The sequence below is a fragment of the Sinohyriopsis cumingii genome, chromosome 6 (assembly GCF_028554795.1).
Source record: "Sinohyriopsis cumingii isolate HCF-2022 chromosome 6, ASM2855479v2, whole genome shotgun sequence".
Classification (NCBI taxonomy): domain Eukaryota; kingdom Metazoa; phylum Mollusca; class Bivalvia; order Unionida; family Unionidae; genus Sinohyriopsis; species Sinohyriopsis cumingii.
The window spans coordinates 107,126,141-107,141,917 of record NC_142966.1 but is presented as its reverse complement, the minus strand read 5'-3'; the positions used below and the strand labels follow the sequence as shown (position 1 = coordinate 107,141,917).

The 15,777-nt window shown below is 33.3% G+C and overlaps 1 protein-coding gene across 1 annotated transcript; it reads right to left on the bottom strand.

Annotated features, from left to right (window-relative positions):
• Window positions 1-901: 901 nt before the first annotated feature.
• On the bottom strand, window positions 902-14,354 carry LOC149797663 (uncharacterized). The gene is made up of 12 exons (XM_089960456.1): window positions 14,245-14,354; window positions 13,729-13,812; window positions 12,965-13,066; window positions 12,362-12,448; window positions 11,346-11,402; window positions 10,161-10,232; window positions 9,115-9,177; window positions 7,963-8,097; window positions 7,033-7,119; window positions 3,559-3,612; window positions 2,495-2,591; window positions 902-1,932 (listed from the first exon to the last, which is right to left on the bottom strand). The coding sequence occupies exons 2-11, from the start codon at window positions 13,776-13,778 to the stop codon at window positions 2,522-2,524; spliced, it is 777 nt and encodes a 258-aa protein (XP_089816582.1). The 5' UTR covers window positions 13,779-13,812; window positions 14,245-14,354; the 3' UTR covers window positions 902-1,932; window positions 2,495-2,521.
• Window positions 14,355-15,777: the final 1,423 nt, after the last annotated feature.

Genomic DNA, 15,777 nt, shown 5'->3' with positions numbered 1-15,777 from the left:
AATCATCATCTGTTTTCATTATGAACACCATATGAATAAGTATGCAAAACAGCACAGTTCTCTGCTGTCTCATCAAATATTGCATTCACATTCATTGATGAATTCAACACATGAATTTAACAATATTGAAAATACCCCAAATGAATTAAGTAAATGTCTGTAAAAAAATGCAGCTCTCAAAAGGATGACAATGTTGACAAATAATGCTATAGATGAGTCTGGTAGGGGTTGATCCATGATTTTCTTTTGCACCACAAGGGTTCTCATTTCGAAGGGGATAATTACTTTGTTATAACCTGCTCAAAATTGTTATGTCTTTCATAAACAGTTGTAAAATATTAAAAATATAATGGATATATATTCACTCTAAAATGGTTTGGCCCAAATGGGTGTTTATATGATTTTTTTTACATTTGCGATAAATAAGTTAGAGGGACCTGTACTTACTGTCAATTGTAAAACATAATTGTGTCCCTACGTACATGTACGTTTAAATCCTGTTCTAGGTGATAAGGCATTTCCTTTCAACGCTCATTTAAAACGGGTATGAGCATGTACAATAATGTGTTGACCCATATTTGCATTCAGTCATTGATCGCTTGAAAGAGTTATTAAACACCTGTGATTATATGACGGTACATATCGGGACCAGTTGTCAAAAGAAATTATAGATATACACTTACATAGAAGTAGAGTGAGTGTATATATATATATATATATATATATATATATATATATATATATATATATATATATATATATATATATATGTGTGTGTGTGTGTGTGTGTGTGTATCTATATATATATATATATATATATATATATATATATATATATATATATATATATATATATAGAGAGAGAGAGAGAGAGAGAGAGAGAGAGAGAGAGTACAATCAGCCCCTGGTAAGGCAGCCACGTAACTCAGTATTGTGGTTCGACCTTGGATTGCATGATCACGTACACTCAGTCTGGAGAAGAGGTGTAATTGTTTAACTTTTTTAAAAACCGTTTTTTGATTCTTCTGATTCTCAGTTTGATTGAAATAATGCTAAACCATTCTTATTTAACAACCTGATAAAAGATACGAAAAAATGTTCTTAGTGGTTGATCGTATCTTTTTTTCTCCTTCAAATCACTTAATCTAATTCATTACTGCATTACACAATAGCCATCTATTTTGCTATATCCTGTGGTAAGGTGTTATCTAGGTCACGCATGAAAAACAGTCCATTAAACAGGGATACCCTCCATTATTCAGGGATACCATCCTTTATGCAGGGATATCCTACATTATACAGGGATACTCTCCATTATACAAGGATGCCTTCCATTATACACGGATACCCTCCATTATGCAGGGATTTATTCCCTTGAGCAGAGATACACATCAAGCAAACGAAATAGATAATGGGAGGTAATATGAACTAATGAAGGTAGAAGCTTGGAATTTTGCTGTCCCTTGTTTAATGTTCTGTTTCAAGTCGTCCTTGAGATTCCATAACAGTTATGCAAGTAACTCATAATTTACAATTTTAAGGAATCTAGTCTTCTCAATAAGTGACTTAAATAACACGACTGCCTGCAACATGTTGCACGTCTATATCACTTTAAACAATGAATGATGTTCCTAATGCAGCAATGATGCAGCCTACCCCATTTGCCCGTATGTGCTAGAAAACCTGAGACCCATGGATTACTAGACTGACGCTCTAGCAATTTTGCTATCGCGGTTCCCATAAAACAATCTCAACGCCTTTGAAATCAATCAATGATATATTAAGAAAATATAAAGTTTAGGTATTTTAAACTTCTTTTGTCTTCTCAATAACACAAAAGAAATCTCATTCCACGATGAGAGTAGTGTTGCTCCTCCTTTCATGTGTTGTCAATTCGCTATGATGTATGTACGCTCAATAATAAAGGAAAACCTGAAAATAAATAAATAAATATGTGTGTGTGTGTGTGTTGCGAAACGCAATTAAGAAAAAGAACTCGGCTCTCTCGAAAAGTTTAAATAAATTATTAGAAATTAGTAAAAAATACCTTTTTTTTTCAATTGTAGAATAAAAATGTGTCCAACTATACAAATAAATCACCAGAACAGTAAATTAAAATATATGTCAATACTAGTTTCTGCATCTTTCTCACTTAAATAGATCTCATTGCATAAAACCTGTACAATTTTTAAAAAAATATTCATCCAGTTATTCAGTTTGCTTAATGTTTCTATCCAGCTAAATATATTTTGTGAAATTGTAAATTACTGACTTTTGAATGAATATAGTTCAGTACAAGTTAAAGGTTCTGCTAAATCTGTAATCCTCTGTATAAATGAAGAGCCATTTTCAATTATTAATTTTTTATATTCCAAAGAATATTTGAGGTTTCTCATATTGGTAATTTCCTAAATGAATCAATAACCTTATTGATATAGATAGTTTTCATCTGGTATTGATTATATTCCGATTCTTTTTATTGCCATGTGCCTACCTTTTCTGCTGAAACAGGAATTTTCAATCATGTTTCTATCAGCTTTATCTTTGACTTTGCTAGTTCCAGCTGTCGGTTTAAAACTTCCATTGCATCACTGAAAATGAAATGTATATTCCCAACATAAATGAAGCGAGCGCATTTGGAACTGTCTTCTTTATGACTCGTCCATTCTGCATCACATTCTCTCTCTCTCTCTCTCTCTCTCTCTCTCTCTCTCATACACACACATACACGCACACACACCGATTTTCCCTTGATCATGTATGCTTCCATATAATTGTAATAATTGAAAGAAATATTGTTACTTTGGTACCGCTATATATGTAAAGTTCTTCTCGACTATAAAGGAAAGGCTTATTTTACGTTGTGACTAATCGTGTAGACCATCTTTATTTTGTCAACATATACGGCAAAATAAGTAGTGTATACTATTTTGAATCATAACTTGAAAACAATTTTAGCTACTGACACGCGGTGGTCATAATTATATCTGTTCAGAACCAGCTAGCAACTATTCCAATAACCTCTGAGCGATTTCCTCCTCTTTTCGAACAGGATTAGTGAGACTGAATCAGCCAAATCATTTATCGATATAAAAACACGGAGAGAAAAAACAACAATTTCTGCTATATACATTTAAAAGCATTTTACAGTATTGTACTGATATTCACAAAATTTTAATTTAAGTATGAAATGCGATAAGTGTCTTTTTATTTAACCCATGATACTTGAGATATCTATGGCCTTAGATATTATGATTCCGATACATTCTTATAATATAATAATTTTCTGAAAATAGGCAGTACCTATTATGTTGTTTATCATGACTTTCGATTATTAGGGAGCGGTGATTTTGGCGAACATATCATTTTATGAATCAGTAAGAAATGTTTGAACAAATCACCTTGAACAGAGAGAGAGAGAGAGAGAGAGAGAGAGAGAGAGAGAGAGATATAAGGCCTCAACCAAGCCTAGGAAGTGTTACTTTCCAGTTTCATTAATTATTTGATTAAAATGTATTGATTCGAATGTATTAATATTTCGATACTGATCACACTTACCTTTGCTCTTTTATTTCAGCGTCTTTTCTCGACAGCATTTCATTCAGCTGTTGACTGAAATAAAATCTTGAGATCGAATAAACAGCATCAAAATATAGAATTATACCTTTCTATGTCCGTCTGTCCGTCCTTCCGTCCGTCTGTCTGTCTATCCGTCCGTCCGTACGTACGTACGTACGTACGTATGTATGTATGTATGTATGTATGTATGTATGTATGTATGTATATATGTGTGTATGTATGTATGTCGGTCTGTATGTATGTATGTATGTCTGTCTGTATGTATGTATGTATGTATGTATGCATGTATGTGCATTAGTGGGTTTTTGCATGAGCTACTGCTGCACAATATGGGGACCATGCATACATGCACACAAACCAATATTAACTGGTAATCATATAATCAAGCTTCAGATGCATGCAGCTAAAATTATCCTTTATGCCAGTCAAATGGCACTATCTGCTGAGATTTTGATAATAAAAAATTTCTTCCGTGGCCTAAGTGGTTAGAGCGTCTGCCTCCTGTGCGGGAGTTCGCGGGTTCGAACCCCGGCAGAGTCATGCTAGATATTTATAAAAATGGTACTAGCAGCTGTGCAAAACAAATCAACTGTTGAAATTTGCAAGATCTAGTATATTCCATAAATTTAAATTATATCATTTGGAAGTCCGAGAAAGAATATACAGAAAATATAATTTAGTACGTATCATTACACACAATTTCATCAGTTTCAGGCAGAATACTTGCGAAAATAGTAGTATCCTATACATTGGGAATCCATCTAAATCCTCTCTGGAAGAGTTGTTTCAATTATTACCAGTGTATCCCCCATGGGTGTAAAACTGAGGGTAAAAACTGAGGGTAAAAAACCCCTTGGTGTCAGAACTGGGGGTCAAAAAAAAAATGTGGGGTTCAAAAATGTACTGACAAATTTTCATCTGACTCGTGCTTTTTCAGCTTGAAATATGATATTGCAACTTGCACAACATACTCTCTCTCTCTCTCTCTCTCTCTCTCTCTCTCTCTCTCTCTCTCCAAACATACAAATAAACCAACATGCACAATAAACAAACAAATGCATAGTCCATTCAAACAATAATTTTATTAGTTCATTTTTCTTTCAAAGTGGTACTTTTAGCAGCCTCCTTACAAGGAGGCTAATGATTCATCTTATTTTTATAAGTTACACTTGAACTTTAAGATCTTTTCTTTTTTGCAGTAAAGTTAAAAAAACCAATAAAATCTGTAATGACCCCCTGAAAACAAACGCATTCGTCTCGGCAAGTTTACTGATTTATTTGTTGTGAAAGAATGTAATGAGTTATAATGTGTTCTCCAGACATATTTTGGCGAACGAGGGCAGATTTTTTAAAATTCTTAAACCCTGTCACGAAAGGATTATTCACTTTTGCAGTCTTCGCAATCACGCGACCAGAAGTCACACCAGTAATTCTAATGGCTGTGCCGTATTACAGTCAAGGGAGTTATTTTCTCCATTTTTCATTAAAGTTAGATCCACAGTTACTCTTTTGTGTTCTGCTTCTTTCACTTTCTTCGCTTATGATTCTTAGTGCACGACGTTTTAACTTTCTAGTGCAACAAGCATTGAGGTTAAACATTAAGATGACATCTTGCTGGGCTCGATGGAAATCGCGTAAGAACTCGCGAGATTAGGGGAAGCTACTCCTTCATGACATTGCCTATACTAGTCTGGTTGCTTATTTCGTATGTTCCCTGCGTTGCACTCCACTATACGAATAGAGGAGCGCAACAAAGGGAGTAAACAAAGCGAGGAACCAGTCAATGCCTATGCTCGAAGTATGAAGGATGCCACCCCTCGTCCAGTTCATTGGATATTAAATAAATCCTGATCGCATTATGCGAATCCTTTGCGTCAAAAAAAAAAAAAAAAAAAAACAAAAAAAAAACGCACGGCAACAAAATGTGTGCGTCAGTTTTCTCCAGCGTGCGTCCCTGACGCACAAATGTGCGTAAAGGGAAACACTGATTTAAAACAGAACACCAAAATATGAATAATTATGTAATAAATTTCTTTTCCAACTTGTGAAATAATACATTTAAGTCTGAATGGTTTAGTCGTTCAACTTTCTTTTCGATGTTTAATGATTTTCTTCCCCGATAAGGACCTGATCGGTCAAAGTGGGAAACTTGGGAAAGTTTGCCAGTAGTTTATCGTGGGTCGGTAGTTCGTTCCGGGGTTTTCCCGGGTTGTTCCTTCACCAGTTATACTGGCCGCCATGGATAGCCTATCGTGTGCTAAAAAATGGCGTTAATCTCCATAACAACAACAACAATAATTGCCATTAGCATATAGAAACACAAAATATGACTGTTTTTGATGGGTGTTTTTTTTCTTCATTTGTTTTCTCATTTGTGAAATTTGTGAAATATTAACATCAAGTCTGGCTGGTTTATTAATTTTCTTGCTTAATGGTGCTTTTTTGCTTTTTATTGTTGTTTTATACAAGATAAAAGACATACTTAAGTGGTGTAGTAATTTTTGGAGAACCTATATATTTTTTTCGTCGGCTTAGTAACTAAAATTTGTCCATGGATTGGTTCATTTATTTATTGAGCTCAGGCCAAATCCACGAAAGAAAAAGATGTTGTTACGTGTGTCAGAAACAAAAAACATTCATTTTTTTTAGAAAAGTCAGATTGGAAAGCTACTATTTTTCATACATATAACCATCGAACAAACTACTCATTTTTTTCTGCACAGAAGTCAAAATCTGAGAAATATTGATGAATTATTGCTCATTTCTGTTCCTGTTTAAAACCAAAATTGCTTCTAATTTTCGTAACTCTGAAACTGAATTCTATTAGTTTGCATCCAACTGTACAGATGGCTGTACCTTGCCAAAGTTCTAACACACAAGCGTCTTCTTTAAATGTTTATAGTTTAGTTTTGATCATGAAATCATTTAGATTGCCACTAATAATAATAATAATAATAATAATAATAATAGTAATAATAGTAATAATAATAATAATAATAACAATAATAATAACAATAATAATATCAACAATAAAAATAACAATAAAAACAGCATCAACATAAACAACAATAACAACAATAATACTTATATCAATAATAATATCAATACTACTACTGCATCTAATAATAATAATAATAATAATAATAATAATAATAATAATAATTATAATAAGTAGTAGTAGTAGTTGTAGTAATAGTTGTTGTTGTTGTTGTTGTTGTTGTTGTTGTAGAGTTTAATTATTTTATATTGTTTCTATTTGAAACCAGTTTAAAGTATCTGGACTTCCCTAGGGGGACAAAAACGTTCCGATAAAAGGAGGTTCGTATCATCGATTTTGGGTTGTACCTAATATGATTCAGGAGCCAAGTGTACAAAATGGTCATCAAATAAAAAAGATTTGTAAATAAAATGTTTTCATATATCAATTAAATCAACGGGCAGAATGAAACTTACCTGTATTTCTTCTCCTTTTCTAATTCCTTTTGTAAGGCATTTAGTTTATATTCGAGTTCATTGACGCTCTGTTCTCTTTTTCTTGTGCTTAAAAGGTAAAGAAAGGATGCGTTTGGTACAAAATATGCCAATTATCTCTTCTAAAATGTTACGATAGCCATAGAGAGAATGAGTCTATGGAGAAGATATATCACATTATGTTTCATCGCACTGCGTATATGCAGATATAATTATAAATTCGACACGCGTAGTTTTGAGATAAGGGCCGATTGCATAGTTTGGAATTGTATCTGTAGCTAATTTTGTTGCTTTCGTGAAGATTCGTGTATTAAATACTGAGAACTAATCCTGTAAGACAAGTAATCAGGGCCGCGGAAAGGGTAAGCCAACGATTATTCAATTCCGAGGGCCCACAACTGTCTGGGGGCCCACCACCGTTACAATTTGTAATTCATAGGTGACTGCAGGAGAATTGTTCCAAGGTCCACAAATCCTGTCCGCGACCCTACAAATAATGCATCAAACATCCTAAATACTACGTAACAATGCGAACACGAGACTGCCTGTAAACATATTATTATCAATATAAACGTATTTATCATGTATTGCGATAATATAATATAACTTTGCTTCAGAAGTAAAAAATGTAAGAAAGAAGCTTCAAGAAAAAAGGAAGTAAGAAATCTAAAATTAGAACAGTATGAAATAGAAGGAATAGAAAATAACAATTTATAACAACTTTATAGAAAGAAAAATTCTCAGCAATAATAATAATAATAATATGACCATTTTGGATGTATATAATCAGAATTTCTCGTCATAAAGATTAGCTCTGTGCATCGACTGGGCAAGATACAGACATAGAAAATCATTGCAAAACATACAAACCAAACAAACAAGCAAAATCCGGGTATTTGCAAACATACTTACGAGTTTCCAAATATTGAGGGTAGTTTTACTTCAAACAATGTCAACCTCTCCCGATGCTCATTTAGCTGTCTCTTCGCCTCTGCCAGCTTTTCTCTCAACACTTCGGTCTCTTTCAACTCTTTATCGTACAGGTTTCTGTTTAAAATATCAATAAGAAATGGATGGATTTTTTTATTCAAACGTTCGTTATCCCACTTTGTTCTCAAATCTTTAAAATGTCCATTAAGGGTACGCGCCAGATGCAGCAACTGTAGCCGAGGTGTTCCAAGTAGTAGTTGTAAGATAGGAGCTATACGTAACCAAACCAAATACATTATAACTTTGATAAACAGAACCTCGTTAGTCCTGATCGGATGCTTATCTAAATCGTACGTATTTAAACCGAATGAGCATATTTGATATAATCCAGACTTTTTCAAATAAATTAACATTTATATATACTACTATAGTTCGCGTTATTTAGGATAAATGAAGTATCATTCAGTGGTGAGCAACCGCCCAATTTACCATAGCAACTGTAGTAAATACCCGGGCTCAGTAGGGATCAAAAAAATTTCATAAAAGAATTTTTGTTATTAGAATGTCGATCTTAATTATCAATTTGCTGATGCCAACAAGGATGATTATAATAGTGATGACAATTGTGAAATTGGTGATGATCACAAAGTCGATAACGATGATGAAGGAACAATAAGACAAACGATGATGATAATCGTTCCTCTAAATAACCCTATGTATGCTCTACTACTACTACTACTACTTATATTTCTACTATTTCTATTACTACTACTACTACTACTACTACCACTACTTCTGCTGCTACTACTACTACTGCTACCACTATTTCCCATGCAAAAGTTTACGAAAAATTTCTGTAGAGTATTGTAGACAGATACAACAACATTACTCGGTTCTGATTTCCTCTGGTCTAAGAAAGTGAAATAATTTAAGTTGCATGTTTTATGTGCGTGTATGGATGTGTGAAAAATGAATACCCACTTACTACACTCTCACCTTCTTTACGTCTTTAGATCTGTTAAATTTAGAACGTTATATTTATGCATATATTTAGATGACGTCGGATCTTGTTTTATTGCATATATTAGGTCCATTTATTTTTGTTACGCATACGGCACATACACCTGATATTACCTGTTCGTTTCTATTTCAGGCAGCCTAGATTCTAGTTCTTTGTTCTTTCTCTCAAGCACAAGACTGAAACAGAAAACAACATTTCAGGAATTGATGTCCACCGCAATTTTTGTTCGATGTAGGTGTGATTATGGAGCATGACAAGAGGGGCCAGAACTCTGCTAGAAATGATAGAATATTGTCGAAAACAACAGTGGTTGGGTGTGAAATTCAAGGACCATATCTACGCTATATGATGACGTACCGCTGACAGTCAAATTCTTCTAAGGTTATATTGATATTAAGCTGTTTACCAAATATTGTTTGAGTCAAGCTAGTTTCAATGAAGTACTATGCGGCAATGTAAGTGCATGGTTCTGACAACAAATGCACTTTAACCTCTCTGAACCTGAGCTAAGAATACTGACGTCATGTTATCTCTATCAAGCTTAATGTCAAATATGGTTATAATCCAGCCGTAACTAAGTGAGTTAAATCATGGAAATGAAAGTTGGTGAGTCTGACGAAAAATGAATGCCACTCTGCTCAACGGTGGCGCAGAAAGCTGCCAGACAAATGTAGGTATGGTCCCAACAGTATATAGCAAGATTCCATTTATAAAAAGAAAACAATATTTTTACAACTAAGGAGGTTATTGTGCAGAAGAATAAATGGGTGGCGCTGATAATCAGCGGGTTTTAAGCGACAAGATAAAAAAAACTATGAGATCAATCGGAACAATATCAATATAAACGTAGACGATACAAATTTCAATCATCTTCAAACAAAGTGGATGACAATATTATGAACACGTACATAAGTTAATTTGTTTGTTTATTGTTTTGATTTTTTTCTTATTTTGGCTAAATTTAAAGGCTCCAAAAAGATACATTTAAATAAGATCTGAAAGTAAGCGAAAAAGAAAGTAGGAACGAATTGCATGAATAATATTTCGTTCCTCACAATTTACATTAAAGTCTCAAAAACGACAAAACTTTCAAATACAACAACTGGAAAAAGTTTGTCCCTATGTTAAACTTGTATTCTAGAATAATTAATTTCTTTACTATTTTCGCATTAGCTCGGTATATTCAGTATCCTTCCTCTTCAATTGTTGGCTGAAGCGTCGATCATCGTCACTGAAAAAATATAAACCGGTTTATATTGCATTATTCATTTAAATTCACATTTAAAATTAGTTATGGACGTTTATACATGTGTCCATATATTATGTATACAGGGCGGATTATACATAAGGCAAAGTGGGCAACGTGCCTAGGGCTCCTGAGGCTAAAGGGATCCCATATATATATATATATATATATATATATATATATATATATATATATATATATATATATATATATATAGATCGTCTGATTTCACAGGCAGGGTCCCCGAGGCTCAAGAGGCCCCGTATAGTATCGTTTGATCTCACAGGCTGGCCCCCAAGGATCAAGGGGCCCCGTATATTATCATCTGATTTCACAGGCAGTGTTGTTAATAGTACTGTAACAATATGTATGGACAAGGCAGGATAGCTATATGCCCCTGTGTCGGCTGTGCCTAGGGCCCCTAAAGGACTTAATCCGACCCCGTATGTATAGTGTCTTTTATTGTCAATGGTTGTTTTATCGAAGCAAAATCCGTCAACTACAGATCGTTAAATGTACTTTTTGCTGAATGAAGCATCAAAATACGAGATTAACGGCTCCTTTACAAACAAGAGCACGTTCACCCGAATTAAGTAGGGATATATTTAATTTGTCTTTCTAAACTAGTAAACTTAAGATGTCATCTATCAGTTTTTTTGGACTTTGTAATAAAGGTATCACAAAAACAAGTTTTAATATTTTTGCAATGTAAATTTACAAAAGGAGGAGCAAACACTATAACAAATTTAGAATTTCCTATATCTGGGTTAGTGCATTGTTGAAAGGATTCATAATTTGTTGAAGTGGAATTTCTCGCAAACAAAATTTAAAATTTACAACACAAAAAGTAAATAAAAATATTGTCAGCAAACTCCTGAAAATGACAAATGGCAAATGCGAACAACAATAACATGATCGTAAAAAGAAGTTAAATTTACATTTGTGAAATATTTTCCGTTAAATGGGTAGATACAAGAAGCTTAGATTCCAGTGCTTATTAGGATGAAAAACAAAAGTGTCCCGTATGAAGAATGCGGGTTATACTTGTGAGTAATTTAAAAATCAACAAACGAATGGAAGTGGTTATGATATACGTACGATCTGCAAACGCATTCATGTTTGCCATCTTGGTATTCCTTTAACTGATGCTCTGCACTGAAAACAGAGATTATGGACGTGGGACATATACTTGATTCATCATTAAATACACTTTTAGTTGAATGATATCAATGATATCAATGATATCGATGATATCGATGATTATTAATATTGCCGTATACTCAGGCAGTATACAAACTTGTTAGCGATTAACACTTTGTTCCCAAAATTGTTCCCAAATATTTGTTGAATGTTGGACAAAGGTCTCCTCTACAACAATACAAAGATAGCTAGCGTAAAATACGTAACTAAATAATATTTATTGACATAAAAAGACATTTACCAATATCTTCATAGCGACACTGCATCAGAGATATGTGAAAGTGACATTTTCAGAGGAAACATATTTTCTTACTATGGGGTGAATAGCTATACATAATGGCACACGATTTTTAAAACAAAGCAAAATATCAGTAATTATTGCTTTGTGATTAAACATTTTCGAATGTACAAGTTGCACAGTACTTTAAAGAAACTAAATTAATGTATGAATATACCTGAATTCATTGCCGATTTCATGTAAAGTTCCCATATAGAAATACATGTTATATATATATATATATATATATATATATATATATATATATATATATATATATATATATATATATATATATATATATATATATATATATATATATATATATATATATATATTCCTTACTGTTATTTATGATTTCAAGCTTTAAATTCGTCGTGATAAATACTAAAATATAGGAGTCATATTTAAGAACTTTACAATACAGGAATCTAAACCTGAGGACTGCTTCACTCTAAAAATAATTTACTATGATAACAAAGAACACGTTCTTAAAGGAAAGTGATGAAAAGAAACCCAGTTATTCTCTCTCTCTCTCTCTCCCCCTCTCTCTCTCTTTTTCTCCGTTATCATTTCTTGCCTATATCTTCGTGTTTCCTTCCGTTCTTTTTTTCAGTAATTAGAAAAACATTCATACCTTTTCAATGCATCCATGTACAACTGTGTGTAATCAAACTCGACGATATTGGGGTTCTCTTTCTTCATCTCTCTCTCAATTTTCGCCCTAAAATCGTACAAGAAACAGAGTCAAGAAATATTTGCATAATATTTATCTATTAAAAATACATTCGAACGGAAAAACGTTTGATATGAAATGTTTTATTCTACTTCAAAATAAACAAGGCAACATGCACGTGATCAAATAATTTACAAGCCAGTTTTGACTACTCTTTAACAACGAAATAAAACATATGTAAAACATTTGACCGTTTTTACAAAACATATGTGATCTCTTTTCAACTAAGTGCTTCGCTTTATATATTTGTTTACACTGAAAGAACATCAAGGAACATATTATAAAAAGCACTTCATTAGATACAATAATAAATATACAAGCACAAGAGTGGCTTTTTTTAAGTAACCTGTTGCTGCGATTATAACTTTATGTTACGCGTACTGTAACTGCCCTTTGAAAATCTTTGCGTCCCCTAAAGCCATATCAGGACTCTCCATCCTTTTAAATACCCCCTCCCACTGCCCTTGACCACTCCTGCCCCACCCCACTACCGCCAAATCTTACATGTCGAAGAAGCCACGCAAGATGATAACCTCCTTCAGCAGATTGTCTTTTTCTTGTCTGGAAATCTCCAGTTGTGTTTCAAGCCGACGAATTTGCTCCGTCCTGTTGAATTAAGATTAGCATTTTACTAAATAAACAAATAATTAAAAAAAAAATACGTACATACTTAACAATTGGAAACAATACTTACTGCATTAACTGTGGGTTAAGTTTATATATATATATATATATATATATATATATATATATATATATATATATATATATATATATATATATATATATATATATATATATATATATATATGTGTGTGTGTGTGTGTGTGTGTGTGTGTGTGTGTGTGTGATTACTGTGTTAAAGGTCAAAGAGTTTAATAGATTGTGTAATAAACATCCATAACCTTTGAATTGCTTGATAGAAGATCGAATGCACCACACATGTAGCGTTTGCATATAGTGAAAGTATTCGAATCACTAGAAATATGGCAGCTAACGTGAATGCCCGTAATCCCCCCTCCCCTCATGACAAAAGGAAGCGGTACCGCTGCTTATTGTGATGGGGGGGGGGATTACTTTTATTCACGTGATCTGCCAAGCGAAACTCAAGACTACTAGTAGAGTCAAAAGCATGCATGCCATTTAAATTCTGGCAACAACTCCTTTAGTATACTAGCATCATTCGAAGGGTGTGGGAGATGGGGTGTGGATATGGGGGTTGGTGGTGTTGTCCATTTCTATACATTTTATAATGTTGCGATACTCACGTGGACAGGAGCTTCACAGGCGTGTGAGAGCCTAACTTCTTTGTAGACATATTTCCTTCCTTTTAACTGAATCGATGACCACTGCTGTGAATGATATATTTGTATGTTAATAATTGTCAGTGATGGCGAGGAAGAGGACCAATTCACCAACATGAATACCGGGGGTGTTAAATTCTAACTTATGGTCATTAAAGAGCAAGAATCAGCAAATATGTGTATATATTTAGGTATTTCTGTTGCATAGGATAAAATGTTAGCATTTAAAAAATGTTATTATAAGAATTGTTTCAAGGTACCAAGACATCAAGCAAACAGAAAACATAAACTGAGTATTTTATCTTATTAGGCAGTTCCTGGGTGTGTGTGTGTTATCCACGTGAGTGGATTGTCTGTAAGAAAAACATCAAGAAACTTTGAATTGCGTGATACAAGATCGAATGCACCACATACGCAGCATTTACGTACAGTAAAATTATTCGAATTACTAGAAAAATAAAAGGAAGGAAATATACTTACATACAGGAGAGGAATATTGTACTCTGTCCCCGGCCCAAGTCACTTGTTTTAGTCTGGGTTCATTGCACGCCTTTGTTGTACAAGTTAGTGCCTTAAAACTTAGAGATTTGTTTTATGGTTCATTGTTTCGTCTACACAACAAAAGAAAAATAAATGCCATAAGCCACTTGAAACTATTTTGAGGTTTTCCCGGTTGACGGAAAGCGAGAACACACTATGAGTAAAATTGTTTGGCATTTGAAGGCAAATTTATGTTAGGGAATATGCAATAAGATGCCAAGAAGAAGACGGTTGCCGGCGAAAAGCTCTTGGATCTTTAACACAGTAAATCCAAACGTCTAACACTGTTTTTGAAGAATAAATTTTCTATGTAGCTTATTAGATCTTTGGCATTATATAATTAATTCCTAATATTTGCACTCAAAACATTTACTACATAAGAAAAAGATTTTGCATAATCACAAATTATCACAATACTTTAGCGGCCTGCGATGAAGGCACAACATTTCTGCTGTGCAAAAATCATTTTATATATATATATATATATATATATATATATATATATATATATATATATATATAGAGAGAGAGAGAGAGAGAGAGAGAGAGAGAGAGAGAGAGACAGAGACAGAGAGAGAGACAGAGAGAGAGAGAGAGAGACAAAGATGTTCAAAGATCAGTGCCATGCTAAGCCAAATGCTAGTTAGCTCTGACTACAAGTTTGTATGACTGCAGGCATGTTTCGTTTTGTCAATACGGTAGTTGACACAGTACTGCTGTTGTAATTTTATCACTTTTCTGTTGTATTTCATGATGTTGTATTATCCTTAATTTGATTAATCAGATGTAATCTCTGTTGAAGGGGAAATAAAGTCATTCAGTCAGTCAGTCAGTCAGTCAGTCATGCATGCATGCATGATTCATGCATGCATTTATACATACATACATACATACATACATACATACATACATACATACATACATACATTCAGACAGAAAGACAATAAGACAAAAAAAGAAACAATTATATACTTTGATGCTGTTGTTTCGATCTCAAGATTTTTTTTAGTCAACACCTAAATGAAATACTGTCGATAAAGGACACTGAAATAAAAGAGCAAAAGTAAGTGTGGTAAGTATCGAAATATGTATAATATATATATATATATATATATATATATATATATATATATATATATATATATATATATATATATATATATATATATATATATATATATATATATATATATATATATATTAATATACATACATATATATATATATCCAATTCCCAGATTAACCCGGGTTCGGTCAATGGGGGTATGTGAGAAAGCTTGCCAGCAGCTTCTCGTGGGTCGTTGGTTCTTCCCGGGTTTTCCCGGGTTCTTCCTCCACCATTAATACTGGCCGCCATGTGTAGCCTATCTTGTGCTGAAAAATGGCGTTAAACCCTGCAACAACAACACAGATTAACCAAACTTTCATTATTTTATTATATTTTTTGTTCTCTTTTTGCTTGGCCATAACCGT